This window comes from Spea bombifrons, chromosome 3 (assembly GCF_027358695.1).
Source record: "Spea bombifrons isolate aSpeBom1 chromosome 3, aSpeBom1.2.pri, whole genome shotgun sequence".
NCBI lineage: Eukaryota > Metazoa > Chordata > Amphibia > Anura > Pelobatidae > Spea > Spea bombifrons.
In genome coordinates, this window is record NC_071089.1 from 8,142,042 (window position 1) to 8,164,171 (window position 22,130).

The following is a 22,130-nucleotide window of genomic DNA, read 5'->3' on the forward strand; positions in this document are numbered from 1 at the left end:
TCACTGTTCCTGTAAGAAGAACAGGTCCTGGTTATATTCAGACACAGATTTGGTCCAGAAATATATATTTCTAGTGCAACAGAGTGGCGGACCGGACCTAGAAAATACTCCGAAGCCGGCGGAGACCCAACCCCTCCCGCGGCTAGATTTCCAACGCTGCGATATTCCGAGTTATCCAGGCGGTTCTAGCACGTAGAGACTCTGATATTGTGCTTCGCGCGCGTTATCTGTGTCTCCGCAAAGGTACTGTGGATTTGGCATTGAAAGTATCCGTTTAGCGGTATCTCGCCCATCTTGTTCAATACTGGACACATCAAACTGATGCCCTTGAACTTGAATGTCAGTCTTACTTTGGGAAGATTGACTATATGACAGAGCGCTGCGTGACACGGAATCCTTAGCCGCTTTGTCTCTTGATATTAAGATCAGATAAACAAATAGCGTCTTTTGTTTCGAAAAAGCAGGATATTTACATCAATGAAGGTTTTCCTCCAGCCGACTTGTTTATTGTTCTCGCATTAAATTGGAACGTTCTGATCCTTTGTAATCGTTTGTCACCTCGTCCAATCCCATCCTGTTAAATATACATTTTTGGGGGTATTTTTTTCTCTTATTATAGTATATCTGATTATAGTATAACTGGTTATATTATATCTTTATATGTATAACTGGATCTGAATAAGTGTCACTTATAATTTTTCAGTTTTCTTTTTCATTTTTAATTGTTTTTCCCGTTTAGCTTTTAAGAGACACCCGCTCAGACAGAGGCCACAAAAAGAACTGCTCTGTGAAAACGGCAAGTCGGTAAGGTTATGCATATAATAATATAATATCATCTGGATCTTGCCACGCACAGAAACATGTATATTTAAATTCCTGCACTGTGTTAAACTCTGCAGCTGGGAAGCTGTGCCACTTACCCACCACTCTGTCAGTAAAGTACAGCGTCCTTGTTATAAAGCATTACACGGAAGGACTTGAAATCAGTAATGTTGCCCTTGGTTTATTTTGTTCCTACTTTCATCGGTTTTGTTTAAATACCCAACTTTATACGGCAGTTTTCTGTTATCGTATGCATTTGATGAGCGGACGTGATGAGTGTTTGTGTCCAGGTTCCAGGGCTGTGATGGGGAGTTCGCTGTGCGCATGACAGTAGCATTAGAATGTTCTTTTGCTGAAAAGGTTTGCCCTGAAATAGGACATTGTCAACTTACAATGGGAACCATTAGGGGTAAATTCCCTAAACGTTATGTTTTAGTCTACTTTCAGCTGTTGACTGGGTATGTAAAATTTTAAAGGGGGGCCTTTTTCTAAAAAAATTTATTGCTAGTTTTTGAGAATATTTTGCCGTTTTTAAAAAGAAAACGGTTACAAATTTTTGCACATCATGTTTCCAGACAGCAGCTTGTATGTGTTGTAGCTTAATCTATTCTATCTGGACAAACACCCTTATAATGCTCTGTGTGGTAAACGGTAGAATGGCTCAGCCTTAATCACTCAGTCAGACACTCCATAGACTTCATTAGCATCACCGTAAAGCGTCGGCTCAGTGTGGTGTTTGAGCCGGGAAAGTCACCCAAAATGTCACATGACTGACGGCAACAGCGGCCTCCAGGTCTGCAGATAAAGGGAGTTTATTGGAGCAAAATGATATAAAACCAGGTTTCTGTTAATGCCGACTGACATTACTGTCCACAGCGGCGCCGGCGGGGCTCTGCCGCTGTCCGCCGGCGGGGCTCTGCCGCTGTCCGCCGGCGGGGCTCTGCCGCTGTCCGCCGGCGGGGCTCTGCCGCTGTCCGCCGCGCTGGAGATTATTATACTCAAGGGAAAAAATATATTTTTCACTGGAGCTTTAAGAGGCTCGAGTTTTTGGGACGGAATTTAGATTGTTCCCAGCGGCTGCATCCGGTGCTTCTCTGCAGCCTTACAGCCGAAATAGGATGTGACCTCTCTCAAGGTGAGATGTTGAATGCTTTATCGATCATATTTTGTTCATAATCTTATTAGAAAATATGTTGAGGAAGTTTTGACATTCATCTGGCATCTTGTTTGAAGACTTTACAACAAGCTCATCAAGGTGCAAATTTATCTGTCCCGGCTCTGATGACTTTCTTCAAGTATGTGCTTTCCAGAGCAGCCACGTTTTTGTGTCGTCTTCACTATTCACACAAACTTCAGCGAAAAGGGGACGATTATTAAATGGAACACATAAATATGCTATTTTTTTAATGAATATTTTCCCAAAGGGTCCTTTGCTTCCACTATGTAGAGAGAGGTTTGCGTGATTTATTATTAATCATTATCAATATTATTTTATCTATTAAACCCTTTTTTGTTTGATAACACTATACGAATCGATTGAATTTTGTACATTAAATGATTAGGCTCTATCCACTAAACGGCGCACAAAGCAAGAATTCCGCACGTACCCAGCGAATACCATTTGCAAACCTTAGGGAATGCCCACCGAAACAGTCACCAGTCCCTAACTGGAAAAACTGGTTTATCCATCTCAAGTCTGAAGGATTAAACTGGCGCAATATATAGGCAAGACAGAGAGAGATGGTTTAACCCTTTATCCGGCAGACGTCATTCATTAGGTAGCTTAGATTGTGGGGGGAACACCATGAATGTTATGTACACGGTCTTTGGGGTGGTGGGGGGGTCATGGAAAATGCAGAGGGGTCCCTGAGATAACTGAGCTCTGTTTTCAGGATACTGGATAACGTCACAGAAGCAAAAAGTGACCATTAACCCCTTCACGACAAAGCCCGGGGGTTAAAACACTTTACATTTTCCTTCTCACTATAGATTTGGGTCATGGTAACATAGTATTTGAATGCGTACTATTAGAATTTTAATATATTTTAAATTAGTCTGTATGCGTAGCTTACTTGTAGAATAATGTTACACAGGTTCATATGTATATATATATATATATATATCTCCTAATAAGTTTTCTAAAAATAAGGTTTTTCAGTTCATTCTATGGCAGGCTTATTATAATTTTAAGTTTTGTTTTTCTATGTTTTTAGTACATATTTGTGCAAATCTATCATTTTTGAGTAGCTTTTTAAAATTTCACTTAATAGTATGTTGTTATTGTGTAAGATGCTATAAGCCTTGCTTAAAAAACCTTATTTCACTTTATTCATTTGTTTTTAACATTTTTACTTTTTCTATGTGTTTTAAATTTGAAACTATATATTATCTATAGAAAATTCCATATTATCTGAAAAAAGTAGGGTTAGAAATGCCATATTATACGGTCCTCATTCTTCTTTGGAAATGTAAAGGGACTCAGCCATCATTTGCACTTTAATGATTGATATCCGAGTTATTAGTTATCGTCTTCTCCTTGCAAATGCACGGTGGGTTTCGGAAGAACGGGTCGGTGGATCTTTCATGGTTGCTCCTTAAAAGTGCTTTTATTTTTTCTTACAAATTACTTTAATATTCTTTTTTATGGGACACTAAACTGTCTCTTTAAAAGTTTTTCCCCCTTTAACTCCTGATGTACCTAAATGATAAAATTAAAAAAAATTATTATAATAAAAAAGTGATGATTTCTGGTATATAGTCACACCATGTTAATTTACAGAAATAACAATCATAAAAAGGAATCTAATTCCTTACATGAAATATTGAACCTTTTTTCACTCGTTGAAATCTCAGGTTTGTGAAGTTTAACGGACTCGGTTCCTTTTTGTATAATAAATGCTTGAGACTATGCGGGTATCCATTGGCAGAAAGGGTCGTAGATCTTGAATATATAAAATGAGTAATCTGACGGGACATGAAAACACCTCTGTAAGACTGAACAGGGATAATGGGGCACAAAGCGTGTTACTTTTGTGTCTCGAACTGTTAATTATTCTTGTCTTGAAAGACAAAGGCTTGCAAGGAACCCGGTTGCTTTTCGCTCCCTCTGTCATCTGTCGTTTGGGAAAGAGTCCTAATTTGGAGGGGGTACATAACTATTTGTCAATGTTGCTGGTTTGCCAAAAATAAATTAAACCATTAATTACTACATTTTTGAGCAGCTGTTAATACACTGGAATACGGGACTTGAACATTAGACTGCTGGTGGAATTGATGCACTATTAGAGACACGGAGCGTTCATCGACGGCTTTCAGTGAGAATAAAGGTGAAATGTATAACTTCACGGAAAAAGTTAAAGACCATATGTGCTGGATCAGAAGAATTTAAAGGGGCGCTCCCACCATACTTTCAGAACCTTCCGTTATTGTCGTGTTCTTGTAAGGAATGTTTTTTTTTTTGCGGAAAAGTCTCTGTTTCGATGTTTTACTTGATTACTTACCCAGCCGTGATCCTCTGTTTCTGAAGCTCTCTTGACCTAGAAGCCGCTTGGAGGCGCATGATGCCATCTTCAAATGAGGTATCAAGCCTCGTATTGTAGCAAAAATAGCCCCAACATGAAAATAAGATGTATATCGGGGGAAACAAAGGTGAGAGCTTCACTTTATAGGTTGAGCTCTCTTGTATGTTAACCCTTTCGTGACAATTGATGCGCCAAATGGAAAACATACAGTTGACGTGCCTGGCGTTTTTTTTTTTATCATTAGCTTTTGCAGATGAGTAAAAGATTTTTGAAATAAAAGTCAGAAAAACTTTTTTCCCCCATACAGTAGATGATCACAGTAGATGATCTGACCAAAATAATAACTAAAGAAATCTCTTCTTGTCCTGAAAAAAAAATGTAAAAAAAATTGTGTGGGTACAGTGAATGAGAGAAGAGAATTACAGCTAAACACAAACACCAAAGAAATGTTCAAACAAAGTCACAAAGAGCAAAGTCAAGCAAATAAACTCCAGCAGATCTGGGTAGCAGAGGCTTAACCACATAAAAACAGTTTGTCGGGTGTCTACGGCAACAACCTATCAGTGTCGCCTTCCAAGCTTCTTATTACAAAGCGCGAATGAGGCAACTTTTTTATGTGAAGAATTGTGAATTTTGGTGTTAAACAGGACCTATTTTTCTATTGGGTCATTTAGTTATGTGTTCCATTCAGCAGAGTAGATAGACCTGTAACAGTACAACTCTTTAACCCTTTCCAGTTCGTCGTATCTGCTGTCTTTTAAAAACCTGAAAATGGGTAAATCTGCTCTTAAATTGAATAAATAAATTGCAGCTTTGTACCTTCGTTTTTTTCGGTACACCAATACATCCGTTTAGACTTGGCTGAGTTTAAATTGGAAATTTTGTATTTGATCGATTCCAACTCGCGCTCAATTATATTCTACTAAATTAACATAATTCAACAGATGTTGATATTTTAATGTTTTCTGGCATTCGGGTTTTGGACAGCTGTCTCCGAGCTTAGGGAAAAAGCAAACATTTAGAGTTAAATGCTGAACATATGTTTAAATAACTAATTAGAGGGGAAAAGAAAACAATGCATTATCCTTTCTAAGGACAGTAGGTGAGCAATGCCAAGTTTTTGGAATGTTTTGATTCACAATTCTAGTTCCGGAATCTCTGGAGGGAATGAATTGTAAAAAGCATGATAAATAGCCCGAGAGGCAGGACAAAGAACACGGAGTCTTTTGTATTGAGGATAGCCGCTGGACACGTACACCTGTACATGAACGCACACGTCACCAAACTCGTTACGCTGTAGCTCAAAGCGGATTGTGGTACCTGTAAATATCTGCCTTTAATATGATGCCTTTAAATCTATGATAAACCAGGTTCTTAGAAAAATTTAGGAGGTGATAGGAAGCAGAATGTAAAGCAGACCCTTTCAGAGAACTTTGGCTTGGGGGAAAAGTTTCCTACAGGCATTAAATACAGCGTTAAATGTAAAGAAACCTACCCAGAATCTCTCGTTTATTTTTTTTCCGAAAATGTATGTAATGGGTTTGAAAATCATAGAACCTCATGTTATGTGTACACCACGGGAGCAGTAATTCTTCCTCATATGTTAAGAGCATGTGAAAAGAATATAACCATATAATGCTAATGATTTACAGCATTAGAAGCTATTTTATTATACATACATACATACATACAGAGCCGGCCTTAGGTGTTCTGGCGCCCTGTGCGGACTACTCGTCTGGCGCCCCCCCCATCCCAAAAAAAGAAAGGAATCAAAACTTGTAACAAAACCCCAATCACTATATACTACGCCAAACATTGATGTGGTGTAGGTCTACCACTTCATTGTCTGGCTTAGTAGTAGGGATGCAGCGAAACGAATTCTGGACTGAAACCAAAAGTGCAGCATTTACCTGGCCGAAACCGAATATGACCCCCCCCCACACACCATAACACATAACAAAACAATGAAATAACAATATATATATATATATATATATATATATATATATATATATATAATTAACAGCAATCACATTCTTATCATGCCCGCAGATTCCAGGATGTACTCGTAGACTACTTGGCATGATAGGAGTATGATTGCCCTATGTACCCCGTCTCACTCCATTCTCCCTATCTACCCCCTCCTAACTATCTACCCTCTCCCTCTTTGAAGTTCACTTACCTTTCAGAAGTCCTGCGGTGAGGGTGCAAGGCCTCTGCCTCCCAGCTCTGCCACTGTATGGAACAGTATAGAGTGATGGGAGTTATGATGTACTTTAGAGCATAATTATATAATGAAAAATACATTGGAAATGGTACAGCATAACACCCATCACTCTCACACCCTTACCAATCCACACGCATACCAATCCACACGTATATACCAATCCACACACATACACCAATCCACACACATACACCAATCCACACACATACACCAATCCACACATATACACCAATCCACACATATATACCAAACCACACATATATACCAAACCACACATATATACTAATCCACACATATACACCAATCCACACATATACACCAATCCACACATATACACCAATCCACACATATACACCAATCCACACACACATACCAATCCACACATATACACCAATCCACACATATACCAATCCACACATATACACCAATCCACACGCATACCAATCCACACACGTATACACCAATCCACACATATACACCAATCCACACATATATACCAATCCACACATATACACCAATCCACACATATACACCAATCCACACATATATACCAATCCACACATATATACCAATCCACACATATACACCAATCCACACATATACACCAATCCACACACATATACCAAACCACACATATACACCAATCCACACATACACCAATCCACACATATACACCAAGCCACACATATATACTAATCCACACATATACCAAACCACACATATATACCAAACCACACATATATATACTAATCCACACATATACACCAATCCACTCTCACTATCACTCTATGCTTTCCTACCTTTCCTCTTTCAGTTTCTTTGCCTCCTCTTCGCTCTTCTTCTTAGTTCTTCTGTCTTCTCTTCTTCCGGGTCAGAGGGCACGGAGACCGGTGGGCGCGGCTTCAGTGCTGTGCGCCGGGATCTGACAGCAAACCCCGGCGCACAGCAGCTGTTGCCGCGGGGATCACAAGGGAGCGGTATCGGAGGTCTGTTAAAGACCTCCGATACTGCTCCCTTGCGAGCCTGCTCCTCCAGCGGCGGACATTACTGTCCGTCTCTGGAGGGGTGCCGGGTGCCCCCATACTGGCGGCAGCGGACCCCGCGGCGGCAGTGGCGTCGGACCGCGCTGCGGCGGCGGCGGACCCCGCGGCGGCGCCCCCTGGAGTGTGGCGCCCTGTGCGGTCGCACAGGTCGCACACCCCAAAGGCCGGCCCTGCATACATACATACATACATACATACATACATACACACACTACCATTGAAAATTTAGGGAGCATTTAGCTGTTTTTATGGATCTATAAATAGAAATCTTTTTTTTGGGGTTTTTAGGACTTTTACTTCAATAATTATATGTAACTTATATAATTTTTTATATATATAAATAATTTCATTTCCCTGATTTTGCAAATCACCTCATATGTGCGTGATTTGTGCTTGCTACAAAAGTCAAAACTGATCCGTAGTTAACATCCATGAGAGTATTTTCCCAGGTCTTGCGGAGTTGCACATGACCAGGGCAATGACTTTCAGAGGTCCTCCAGACTATGATCCAGTAGCCTGCAGAGCATACAGAGGTGTACCGTGATGTGTAGATTAGGACCTTCCATGTTGTCCTTATGGTTCCTAACGCTTGGAATGTCCAAATGCGCCAACAGGTTGGGAATATAGGACCTATAATTCTAGCTGCCTTCTGAACTAATGATGATGCCACTTTTGGATCTGCTGCACCTACAGTTATATTATATTCTCGGACACCAAATGAGAACATTTACAGGAATCCTTGTTTGACTTGGAAAGAAAACATCACCTTACAAAAAAAAACCAAAAAACACTATTTTAATGCAAACCATTTGATTGCTGTTTATAAGCCCACACTAGAGAAGTACAAGCTAATGGAGTATTCAGTAATACTTCAAGCCGTAATTAACGGCCCAGTTCTTGGCTTCCCCGTATAAGTTCACATGACGGTGGCTTGTGTAACCCTTTTACCTCCCGCTGCCAGGACGTGGCTGATATGTTGACACTTGCAGGCCTGCTCCGCTGTTGTGCAGCTGATGCCCTGTCTGTGCTCATATTTTTCTTATTGACAATGAGTGTTCTTGCCAAACGCCAGGGACCATAGTCACATCTGTTTGTTTCCTGAGCTTGTCTGGGTCTGCTCAGGAACACTTCTTGTCCACAGGGCAGTTTTAAGTAGGCTTAATCCTCTCAAAATTCTCTCTTTCTGAATATATAAAATCAGGCGACAAGTTCCTGTTATCTTCCCTTGAAAATAATGATTCCGTTTGACGTGGTTTTACTCCAGACCTTGTCGCCATCACGTTCAAAGCCAGGTTGCGAGACAAGGTGCCCCCCCTCCATATAATCAGTTCTCCGTATACTTCACACGCTGCCAGGTTCAGCTAAGATATCGTCTTACATAGAAGAAAAGAACAAGAAATCGTGATCTTTAATTTGTACACAATGCAAAATTATTACAGGGAAAAGTTTTAGTGTGTGTTTTTTTTTTTTTTTTTTTTATTTATTTTCAGGAGGTGGATTTTCACTATTTAACTTTGGTAGTTTTGTTAATATAACTTAAAAGCTTCTTTTTTTTTTTTTTTTTTTTTTTATTTAGAAAATAAAAATATAAAACATTTTTCAAGCATAAAAAAGTTGTTTTAAAACCTGTTCCGTAGTGTCCCAACCATTCTGAACCATCCAACAGATAATTCTGTGTGCCAAGATAGGCTAAAGCTATATCGTATAGGTACAACCAAGTTAACTTTAGATTTTTTAATAAGTGTCCTTTTTATTTGTTAAATCTATTTTCAGTTTTAAAAACTCAAAATAAATCGGAACAATTAAGTGTTTCATTTCTGTTTAAATGTACATGGTTTTTTACTTAATTCTTCTCTTAAAATAGAATGCCGCACGTCTGGCAGTACTTATTTTTGTCATAGTAGCATTTTTGTGAACAGATTTTGGTATTTATTATTTCAAAATTAATTATGTTTAAAAAAAAAAAAAAATCTTATTACCGTTGGTCTCGAACTAACACCTTTCCCATTTAGTGGATTTCATCTTTCATTTTAGGTCTCGTTATGACCGTGCGATCATTCCTCTGTGCTTTATCACACGGCCTCGGTTTAATTATCAAATTCAGACAATATTTTTTATCTGTGTATGGAAGCCGAGGGAGCAAACACTTTCTCACCTTGGCTCTTGATCAAAGTGTTGAGCTCTGCAAAGACAAACGATTCATTTATTATGAAGGAACAAGCCTGCCTTTCAGACATACATTGATTTTAAATTAAAAAGCAACTACTATGTTCTACATGAGGGGTGACAACAATAACAAAGTAGTCTTTACCTAATGCTATAGCTTAGAGCTCTATTGTTTGTGCCTTAAAGAGCCGGGGGTTTCGGTCCAACCTGTGTGCCGTAATGTCGCTGATCAATAATCCTGATATCTCAATGCGGTCGAGCAGATAATCAATTATAAAGATAATTACAGCAGCAAAGCAAGCACTTATTTGTAGAAGTCTGTGAGATCAATCAGTGCGTGTGTGTGTGTGTATATATATATTTAATTGTGTGTGTGTGTATATATATATATATTTTTTTTCTAACTTTTTTTTGCTCGCATGCCTATTTTTCATTAATTTTTATGTAACAAAAACAGGCACAAAAAATAAAGAGAAATAGCCAATACAGTCTATGTAGGTAAGTGTTGGATGATATGAATGGTTAATGTAGAATAAAGAGGGAGATGTAGACATGTCTTTAAACTCTCTGGGTATAACCCGGAGTCTCCGGGTGAAGTGTTGCTTACCCGGGTCTCGGAGTCGCCCTCCTGTTTCTGGGGCAGGGCAGCGGCTATGCCCACTCCTCGCCTAGTTCCCTTTTCACTGCCCGTGCATTTAATGCTGTCTGATGTTATCCCAGCTCCTTTTCATGGCTACCAAAGCCCTTGTGCGGTGCTAACCCTGCAGTTAAAGACGCTAAACAAACGTACAGTGGTTAGAGGCACAGCTATAGGGGGAGCTGTACTGCGACAATTTTACTTGTTAATAGCTTCTTAGGTAGGAAATTTGGAAGAATTATGCAATTTTAAGCCATAAACTCATTTTCTGCTGTTTTATATACAGTACTGTTACTTTTAGGCTTGTAGGACAATGACCTGAGCTCCTAGAAAATGGGACATTGTGTGTATAACATGAAAGCATATCAACTATTTGTTCCAAAGATATGTAGGATTAGTTCAGTAATGTTCTTCTGTTGGTTCCGCCCCATCCCTGGCACCTGATTGCTTCTGCCGCGATAGACAATGGGAAATAGCAGGCAGGAAATTAGTTGATAGGCTAGTTTTTCCACCTTTCGCTACAGATCTATGGGTCAATAAGTTTACATGGTTCCTTTATAAAGCGATTGGCATACAAAAAACAGAGTATTTAGTTATGCTACAAAGCTCTTTTATTTTATTTATGGAAATGTCCTATTTTGTTGCTCGTAAAGAGAATCACACTGACACACAGTTTGAGGTTGTCACAATAGACTTAAAATCTGCTTGTAACATACCGTCCACCCTAATGACTGTTTTTCTCAGAATGTATGTTTTGTTCCTCCAAAAAAGCTTGGACATGAAGAGCTTATGATCGTTAAAAGAGGTTTTATAGCGTAAATAATATAGGAAGCTGTGCATTAAACGCATGTTACAGTCTAATAAATACACAATCTGCTTTTGAAAATGTAAAATAAGCTCGACTATTTATTTTCGACCCCTCCGCAAAACATCTCGTTGTACCAAGAGCAAGCAGAAAAATGAGGTTGATGCAACAAGGTGCTTCAAGCTATTAGCCAAGATTGTATATTATATCGCTTGCCACCGAGAATAATATCCCTTTTCGCATATTACTTTTAAATAAATGGATAGCGACGTCCCTGTAATAAACCCGGATCTGACAATAAGACATTAGTAACCAATTGATAACCCACAAACAATATTGTGATCGCCTTTAGTTAATTAATCCTGGCCGTTCATCTGTCACAGACCCGAGCGCATGTTTTAATTTTTTATTTTTACGTTGAGGTAGGAAGATTGCCAGGTCTGGAAATTAAAAAGCATTGGTTTTATATTATTCATTCTAGTAACGATTTATGATGGTGTGTTTATATGCTGAACGCTTGTCAACAAACATAATTATGTTTTGATATAAACATGATTGGTGGCCGTATTATGCGGCTTTATCTTGGTGGGGAAAGTTTTGGTTCAAGCTCAGATTATTTAGGACATTAATTTGCCTGCCTTTTTTTTTTCTTTAACCGTTTTCTTTGTTGATTACTTTGCAGGCAAACAAGCGTCCACTTAGGATCTTTGTTCATGGGGGACATCAAACGAAGAAGGAAGGCTGCTCCACTTCCAGGGCCTACAGCAGCTGGTAAGGAAGACCCAACAAAGCTCGACATTATGGATATTTACGCTGGGAGTCCCAGGATCGCTTGTAGCTACTTAGCACTGGTTCTCTTTTGGTTCTAGGGTTTCTTAGGGTAGATGTAGCCACCTTGAAACATTCTAAATGTTTAAGATATTAACATCCAAATCCAATCAATAGAGATATTTTACTTAGGCTCTCAGCAGTGTTCTAACCTAATGTTCCTCAAGGAACTCCATGAAGAAAAGTATTAGTATCAAGCTTCCCGTTACAGAACCTGATCAGTAAATGTTAGACTTGGGCGCTGGTGGAAAGTTTGTGTTAATTGTTTGTATTCGTCGAAATTTGTATATCTTCGTCTTCTGTACGGACAATATTCATCCAACGTTTTCAGAAATCCAATTCACCATGAAAAGAAAAAAAAGAAATAAACCCCGTAGAAGTAGTTGAATCAAAACGGCGAGATTCTCGTCCTCTTAGTGTAGTTAAAATGGCGGCTGCAGCGATGAACAAACGAATTAGGATTTTCATATTGCGCACATTCGTTTTTCATTTCTTTCATCTGATGTTTGACAAAACGGTAAAATTCGGCACGAAAACGTGCAAGTCTAGTAAATGTTGGCACGCTTGGCTTTTAATGACAATAGCGAAATTTAGACGTCCAAAAGGGACTGCTCTCATCGCTTATATGAAAGCCAACTTCTGATTAGATGAGTGCTAGAATTCCGAAGATAATTGACCAGGGAGTGTAGCGAGGAGAGTAAATTAATATCAGTTCCCGGTGGGCTATACTATATGGGGAAGATATGTTAAAGTTGCTGTTCCACTTGCTGGACTTCAGCATCCGCAACGCTATTGAGTTTGCCAGTGCGGACCTAAGATGAAAGCCTCTCCTGGCATGAAAGGAAGAGTGTTAACCACTTGTAACACACGCAACGTCTATGATATTAAATCCCACCATAAATCGCCCAGCTGGGTGTTATAAAAACGCACAAGTCCCGGTCTGACAGCTCCACGATATAGCACCTCGCACAAACTCCACTGCAAAGTGCCAATTTTAATTACACTGACATGTAGATACTGAGTCATTTTTACAAAACAACCATGATAAATGAAATGCCCGAAAGGGTCAAGGTGTAAGTGAAATGTAACGTCTTTCTGAGGCAGGGAATATAATTAGGATTACAGGAAAGCGTTGCATTTACAGCTCGCAAACAGAGACAGTAACTGCGCTAAGTGGCTGTAAAGTTTTTAACACATTTATGTGACTTTTATAGCACTTAGAGTCTGAGTTTTTTAGTGTCTGGTATTTAATTTCAGCACATTTGATGATGTTAATTTATACCGTTCCCTGCTCTGTGCGCAGTCAGTGGTTTCCCACCCATGTTCCTGCCCCAGAGGCTGATCCACCTCATTCTACATCCGAGAAAGGGGCCTTTCGGACACCCAGCTCCTTCCAATCAGAGAGAAGACTTATTTTTCTTCAGGTCCATTCTATATTTGTATCTCGCGTATGTTTTTGCATTAAATTGGCTTTAAAGAGAAGCATTTAATTGTAGAAACCTTAACAGTAAGGTACCTACTTCTATGACCTCAATGCACCTGCAATCCTTACCTGTATTGCAATGCAAGTTGTAGGAATTTGTACTTTTTTAAAATTCTATATTTTCACTGTTGTATTAATTATATCTAAAAGATGGTCCCTATGGGTATATGGTCGAAAGAAATTTGAAAGCAGAATGTATTGCCCTGTGCTTCTACTATTACAATTATTTATTATTATTGTTTTTTATAGCACCATCATATTCCGCACAGTCGTACAATGGGTAAACAGAACAAGTAGTAAACAACATAACAATTACACTTGCAGAAACAAGGGGTCGGGAGGGTCCTTACAATCTAGAGTTAAGGTGCATTACTCAAGAGGTACCGTATTTCCTCAAGTATAAGACGCACCTTAATTTTGGGGGCTGAAGTAAAAAAATATATGTTACATAGTTATTGTACTGGCTGCCTGGGCATGATATGAGTGTGATGTTAGCTGCTAGCAATTGTTAGCAATCGCACTCCTATCATGCTCAGGCAGCCAGTACATGCACATCACTTTCAGCCTCCCTGTGCCCCCTACACATGCTAACACACACACATTCATTCATTTACTCCCCCACCATACCAACCTCTGCAGATCTTCTGGTGCCGCTTGCAGACTTCTGTGGGGGGCGCTATTTGCCTCTGCGTTGCTCGAGCAGGAACTGAGCGGAGTCATGTGATGCGATGTGCATTCACGTGACTCCACTGGGTTCCTGTGTGGCCGCGATGGATCAAGAGACACTGCTTAGAAAAACAGTTAAGCAGCAGGTCCCCTTTCTAGTAAAAAAAAAAAAAAATCTACCACCACTGTATAAAACGCACCCAATTTTTAGACCCCAAATTGTTCTAAAAATAAAAAAAAGGTGCGTCTTATACATGGGGTAATACGGGGTGTGGATCCTGGAAGACTTTCCAGAAAATAATCCAGCAAAGTAGAGTTCATGGCTTTAGACTGAGCCCTCCTTAATTCAGTGGGATATTGGTCACAGCTCTAGGTAAAGGCAGTTTGGAAAAACATTACTAGAGTATGTCTATCTTCAAGCAGTAATGTAGGTATGCTCCAAGGCCAAGGCAGGGTTCCAGAAAGTGGTTTACCAACAGTTTCCCCATTCCAGAAGGGATGAAGACATTCAAATGTGGCCTTGCAGGTGCGTGTATCCACAGATGATCCTTAAAGAGCATGTTCAGATGATTCCCCATGTAAGTAGCCAAATCACGACGCAATCAGCATACCCGTCATCAGTTTCTAAGAACTAATACTCGAATAATTGAGTTGTTGAAAATTTACAAAGGGTATATTTCAGCCTCACAGTAATAACAAGCAACAGATTTCCATTTTTATACCAAACTGATTAAAACAGCAAACCCCAGTGTTTTCCCAGACATGCCGCTTTAAAGCGATAGAATTAATAACTACACAATATTTGACATTTTCCAAAATACCGTATTTATCGGCGTATAACACGCACTTTTATAACTAAAATAAGAAGAGTAAACCCTACCTGCGTGTTATACGCCAATAAATCCTACAGCTGCATGATTTGCAGCCGCGTCTCCCTCACTTCCGATCCGGACAGGGGTGCGTGTTATACCGGACAGGGGTGCGTGTTTTTTTTCTAGCCAAGTTTGGCCAATAGTTTGAAGATGGTTTGTTTTTTCCAAAAGTTATTTTTTTCCCCAAAATAAAATGCTGTATATACGTACTATATTTACATTGTAATTGGAAACATCTTAAATGAGCCACCCTCTTTTAATATCCTGTAATTTAATTGAGTGGTTTGTAATCAAGGTTTTATACATTAAAGATGGATATTAAAAATTCAGAAGCATCTAAACTAAATATATTAACCTTTTTTATTGATCAAGTGATGAGCATAACTTCAAATTTTCTGCCTCCTAAATTTTGTTTGATTATTACTATATAATGAACATTTAGAATATAAGGGGCATTATCATAAAAGCAAAAGGAGTGCATGGAGAGGCTTCAAGGAGCAACAATGCCCACAATACTTTTTACAGGTTTCAGGAAAGCAAAGTGTTTTCTTCATCAATACATGTAATCGGGCCAAATTTATATCTTCAGAAGTGCAGCAAAAAAAAGTAGCCAGGATAAAAAAAAAAATCAAAACAAAAATCACGCAATATGTATGTATGAAATGCGGTGTCTAAATTCTTCACACAGATTCACACTTCCCATTCCCACCTTAGAAATCTATATGTGGCATTATAACTATATATAATATATATTAATATATATATAGCTATAGAATACTCGCCTATGTTATTGGATAAACCTTTATTAATTGTGACAAGAACACCCAGCGCACGCTGTCTTGTTCTCACCTTTGTATTTTTGTATTAAGCAGTAAAATAAATATTGATAGAGTTTGCTATTGATTTCTATATTTATGGTATCAGACGTGATTCAAAGTCACATTCCAGAAAGATTTTGTACACCGTTTTTGAGCTGTGAAAAGTACATTCGCGGGTGACACGGGCAGGAAGCGCGTGGCTTTTTGACGTTTAGTTTCTGCACCTAACCTTGATAATAAGAATTGTTTATGGCTCTGTAAGTCTAAGCAACAATGGAGTATTTGGTTCAAGTTAGATAGCTTTTATTGGGCTAGCAAAACATGTAAATGTATATAAGCTTTCAGCACCTCAGATGTCTCCACCTGCAGAAAGGACCTCTGAGGTCCAGAACGCTTATGTAACTTCTAATATAGAAGATAGTTGCAGTTTAGAAACCAGTTCCTATGAGCCCGTGCTATCCTTGTGGGCAGAAAACCTCAGAGACATTCATCCAGTAGAGCATTTGTCTGTAAGGTCAGGCAGTGATGTTGGATGAGAAGGCTTGCGGCTTGCAGCCGGCATTCCAGTTCATCCCAAAGGTGTTCGATGGGGTTGAGGTCAGGACTCTGTGCAGCCAGTCAAGTTATTCCACACCAAACTCATCCTACCACGTCTTTATGAACTTTGCTTTGTGCATCACTATATGGACACAAGTATTTGGGCATACCTATTACTTAAATCAGGTTTTGGCCCCCTGACATCCAGTGAAGGGAAATCGTAATGCTTCAGCATATAAATACATTTTGGACAATGCAATGCTTCCAACTTTGTAGAACGTTTGTGGAAGGCCCTTTTCCAATCCAGCATGACTGTGCCCAGTGCACAAATCCAGGTCCATAAAGACATGGTTGGATGTAGAGCTGAAACAACGAATCGATAAAATCGATAATAATCGATAACGGAAATCATCGATAACGATTTCCGTTATCGATTAATCGAGTGATCAATTCGTTGTTGGAGCACTCGGCTCCTTTTACTTACCTCCGCGAGCGTTCCCCGCTTCTGCTACACGCTCTGCAGTCTCCGCCTTCTTTTAGCTACGTGACGGATGTGACGCGTTCCGGAGGTAAGTATTCTTCATGTCTATGTGCACGGATCGCACAGAGCGAATCGCTCTGTGCGAATGGAGCCACTCGCACAGAGCGGTTCGCTCTGTGCGAGTGGCTCCACTCGCACAGAGCGGTTCGCTCTGTGCGAGTGGCTCCATTCGCACAGAGCGGTTCGCTCTGTGCGAGTGGCTCCATTCGCACAGAGCGGTTCGCTCTGTGCGAGTGGCTCCATTCGCACAGAGCGGTTCGCTCTGTGCGAGTGGCTCCATTCGCACAGAGCGGTTCGCTCTGTGCGAGTGGCTCCATTCGCACAGAGCGGTTCGCTCTGTGCGAGTGGCTCCATTCGCACAGAGCGGTTCGCTCTGTGCGAGTGGCTCCATTCGCACAGAGCGGTTCGCTCTGTGCGAGTGGCTCCATTCGCACAGAGCGGTTCGTGAGTGTGGGTGCAGGGCAGAGTGGGGGTGGGGGTGCAGGGCAGAGTGGGGGTGGGGGTGCAGGGCAGAGTGGGGGTGGGGGGTGCAGGGCAGGAGACTGGGTGCAGGGCAGAGTGGGGGTGGGGATGCAGGGTGTGAGTGTGGGTGCAGAGCAGAGTGGGAGACTGGGTGCAGGGCAGAGTGGGGGTGGGGATGCAGGGCAGGGTGTGGGTGCAGGGCAGAGTGGGTGCAGGGCAGAGTGTGAGTGTGGGGGCAGGGCAGAATGTGGGGGCAGGGCTGGGTGCAGGGCAGAGTTAGAGACTGGGTGCAGGGGCACAGTGCAAAGTGCTGGGTGCAAAGTGCCAGGGCTGGGTGCAAAGTGCTGGGTGCAAAGTGCAAAGTGCTGGTGCAAAGTGCTGAATGCTGGGTGCAAAGTGCTGGATGCAAAGTGCCAGGGCTGGGGCAAAGTGCTGGGTGCAAAGTGCTGGGTGCAAAGTGCCAGGGCTGGGTGCAAAGTGCTGGGTGCAAAGTGCTGGGTGCAAAGTGCTGGGTGCAAAGTGCTGGGTGCAAAGTGCAAAGTGCTGGGGCAAAGTTTCTTGAACAGTAATAGTCCACCTCTTTTCAGAATGTTTGGGGTTATTTTGTTTCATAAATATTGTGTTTGGGTTCTTGTACTTTGAAAATATTGTTTTTTATTACATCATAACAAAATAAGAATGTTAATGTAAATTTTAAGTTGTTTTTTAACATCCAGTTCATTAAATTCTTTTAAATAAACGAAAAATTTGCATATTGTTTTTTTTTATCCGATTAATCGATTAATCGAAAAAATAATCGGCCGATTAATCGATTATTAAAATAATCGTTAGTTGCAGCCCTAGTTGGATGAGTGAAGAACTTGACAGGTCCACACAGGAAAAATGTTCATCTACTATAGAAAGCTTTTAGAAGGACAGACACACAGTCAGCCAGATAATTGTGTGTCCCATACAACCTATTGAAGTACTTTTATGCAAACATTTTAACATGCATTCTTCAACCTTAAGGAGTAGTTGATGTGCACCTTCTCTTGTGCCAGTCAGTGCTGGCGCTGGCCGGAGATGAACATGACATGCATGTGCAGCTGCAAACACCGAGCACATCGGCAAGCCTAGATTATGGGGGCATGCAAATAGGAGTCCCTCCATGCATTTGCAAAGGGGATGTTGTTAATTTAAAGGGGTCTCTCAGCTATTATTCGTTAAAGTGCATGTAGTGGCCAAAGTGTAAGTTTATTGCTGAAGCCCAAACACAGGAGGTTCTCTCCCCTACCCAGGACCTCTTTGGGAAGAGAAGGATTGATATCATTATTGAGCTGCCAGTGTGGCCAGACCAAAATGGATCTCGAGCTTAGTTGGATCAGATCATATTATTTAGAAATGAAAGAAGCAGACTTGCAGTTTATAGTTTTCGTGTAGTAAGGGAATGGAGTCCATACTCTAGATGGGACAAACGATGGGAAAGTTGACTGCAAACAAAACACACATAGTTCCTTGTGTGACTGGCATTAACAAACATTTAAAAAAAACTAAAAACCTGGCAGGTGATAGGATTGGCCAGAATAAAATCAAATAGCTAAATAATAATAATAAATGAATCTTACGCAAGCTCATGGGATCAGTTTACAGACAGTATGAGGTCTGTTTTAGAAATAATTGGATTCTTTCCCCCCGCGCGTTTATATGAAAAGCTGGATAAATCATATTTGCATGTAAAGGTAATTAAGCCCCATGATTTTGGTGGGACTATAGATTCCATTTACCCCCTGGCATTCTTAGATGGGCATTCAGTGCATTACTTGTCTGGAGAAGAACGTTATTCAATTTGCCTTGTTGAATGGGGTCCAATAAAACTAAAAGCCAACTGGAAAAAGGTGCCAACTAATACTGCAAAAGTAAGGGATTTTATTTATTTTCTTCTCTCAAAAAGGGAATTAAAGCACATGTGTAAAAGGCAAACAGCATGTATTACCGCGCTTCCATTGGCTGTTTATCCAACATCAATAGAACCTCTTTAGGAGCCAAATTTCTAACAAGCTGCCAATTAGGCTTGGAGTCAGCTGGATAGATTAGCAGCTAAGAGAGACCGATACAAGATTTTCATCTCTTGAGCCAATTATGCCAGCAAATTACCTTCCTCGATACTCCTTGGAAGATCAGATGCAAGGGAACGGAGGGCTTTTTAAAATAAAATTCCCGGGAACGTGGTAAGCGCTGTGCATGTTTCACATTGTACTTAATGTACGGTATAGGGAAAAATACAGTGTTACATCAAACATTGGGATATCCAAGTGCTGGATAAGTCCCAGGTAGCCATAGCAAAAAAAAAAAATAGTGTGCTGTCTTTTATTTATCTGTGGGTGAATCCCCTGGCTCTTAAAAATTCTGGTACCCAACTTATACATTGGGGTTTGGTTGGGATTTTGTAATCAAAAGGTTTGGAACAATGAGCACAATAGTCACTAAGCAATTTAGACATAGTTTCTATATATTTCTTCCATTTGAATTCTCTATTTTTTGTGTATTTCTCATCTATACTCATGTAGTTTGAGGGAGGATAATGAGGCAAACGTCTTATCCAACATCTTTTAAAAATGTGTGTATTTTTACAAGTGTGCCTTTAAGAATATTTAGACCATATTTACATTTCTTAACTGGAAAAACAATGCATGCAAATTCCCGGTTTAAGTTATTCAGCGTATATTGGGTTAGATGGTCCATGACCCCCCCCCCCTTGTTGAAAGTATACTTCTAGTAAATGATGGAGACTGGGAATTACCTAGATCAGTGGTCTTCAAAGACCATTAAATGTCCCCCATCCCAAGACTGCCTAGTTGCCATCTGCAAACCCCTGGGATGTTGTTGGGTTTTTGAGGTGTAGTTTGAGATCCCCCCAGCTAGATGCAATAAACCCCTTTAAACGAGGTCTAGGTTACAATTTATGGGTTTGTATTCAGAGAAATCTGAACCTTATTCAATAAATCGTGATCTGGCTTGGTCCCCCAGTCCTAACCTCATTTATAGCTATAGACGTTAGATGTAATATTATAGAATATACCAAACATACGTATTACTTTAGGAAAATGCCCCCTATTTATCATAGGCTGGGTTTTCCCAAAGCCACCTTTGGTAGATCTGAAAAGTTATGTAATCTACTGCAATGAATGTTGGCCTTTTGTGTAATGCTTATTTATTTATTTATTTTTAGAAAAAATATATATAATCACCCCATAAGTAAATTTTTTTTTAATGCTGAAACTAGACAAACACTTTCCTGTATCCTTCAGAATGCGTCTGTTTTAATATTAAGAGCCACAAGCTACGAGGGCCGTCTTTCTTAAGCATTAAGCAACATTCGAAATCAGCATATTTGCAAGCTGTTGTCTTCAAAAATGATTAAACAGATGTGTACCCTCCGGCTGCTTTAGACCTCTGATCTGATTTTAGGTTACAGATGGAATTGAATTCATTCGTGGCAATCCTTGTAAAATCCAGAGTATCGTTCGGAATGCGAGTGCGCGGTTTAAATAGACTCTACCTGTCCTGACAGCTGTTGCACGGAAATGAATGATCTCTCATTTTCATGTAAACTAGCCTTTAATGCTGTCATAAACACCATCTTAAACGGTGGGGAGAACACATTTATCATGTTTTATACTGAGCTCTTTAGAGTATGTTGCCACCATAACTTACAGGGATATTTCAGTTTGTTATGCGCCTTAACTTAAATCTCTCTTCCCAACGATTACTTTACAGTGTGCAAGCCTCAATTATTCAAATGTAATCAAAGGAAGAATATATATCTATACATATATCTATAGATATATATATAATATAGGTAGATATAGATATTGTGTGTGTAAGGTTGCATTAAATACATTTTGGTTTGTTTTTTTAGGGTTCATTGGGGAGAATGCCCAGCCAATCCCAGACAGTAATATTGGAAATCGGATGCTTCAGAACATGGGCTGGACCCCCGGCACAGGACTCGGACCTGAAGGCAAAGGGATATCTGAGCCTATACGAGCTCTTCAAAGGCCGAAGGGACTGGGGCTCGGCTTTAGCTGATGTGAATACGTCCAACTAACATTTAAAAACCTCTTGGAAAGTTTATATTGTCAGTAAATATTATTTCTAAAGTTTTTATTTTTTTTTTTTTCCCTGCTTACACAACAGAAGCCAAACAACTTAAAATATCAACACCAGCTCTTCACCTCCAAGAAATATCCATGTTCTCAAAACAGTCTAACATAAACCAATATAGAGCCCCGTGTGCAAGTCACTCCGCACAGAAACTGATACATTCCTTCGCATTACAGGGTCAGAGTTGACAGATGAAAGGTTGAGATTTCAGATATGTTATTACTTTAAGACCATTTAAAAAATATTTTTTAACAATCTATCCCTGGAATTATGTTTTTCTGTGCCGGGTTTAACCACCAGTCTTAGTTTGCCTGCCTTCCTAACAATAACGAAAATATGGTTACCGTTTTAATGACCTAATTCTGAATTGGAAAAGACTCTTAGTCAGTGACCAAAGGCAAAGTCTACTGGTCAGACAATCTAGAAGAACAAACTATTAGGTGGTTTTTTTTTTTAGTTTTTCTTTTTTAAAAATATTATTTGGACAGCAGGAAAAAAAACCTACATGATTTAGACATTAAGCCCTACTGTTCATCTTGATCTACTTATTTAAAAAAGG

General features: G+C 40.0%; 1 protein-coding gene across 1 annotated transcript in view; it reads left to right on the forward strand.

The window, feature by feature from the left end:
- The window catches only part of GPATCH2 (G-patch domain containing 2), a 62,065-nt gene extending 40,395 nt beyond the window's left edge, over positions 1-21,670 (forward strand). The window contains exons 8-10 of the mRNA XM_053458691.1: positions 740-804; positions 11,904-11,992; positions 21,327-21,670. Of these exons, the coding sequence (XP_053314666.1) occupies positions 740-804; positions 11,904-11,992; positions 21,327-21,496 (324 nt within the window). The 3' untranslated portion in view covers positions 21,497-21,670. The remainder of the gene's footprint in view (positions 1-739; positions 805-11,903; positions 11,993-21,326) is intronic.
- Positions 21,671-22,130: the final 460 nt, after the last annotated feature.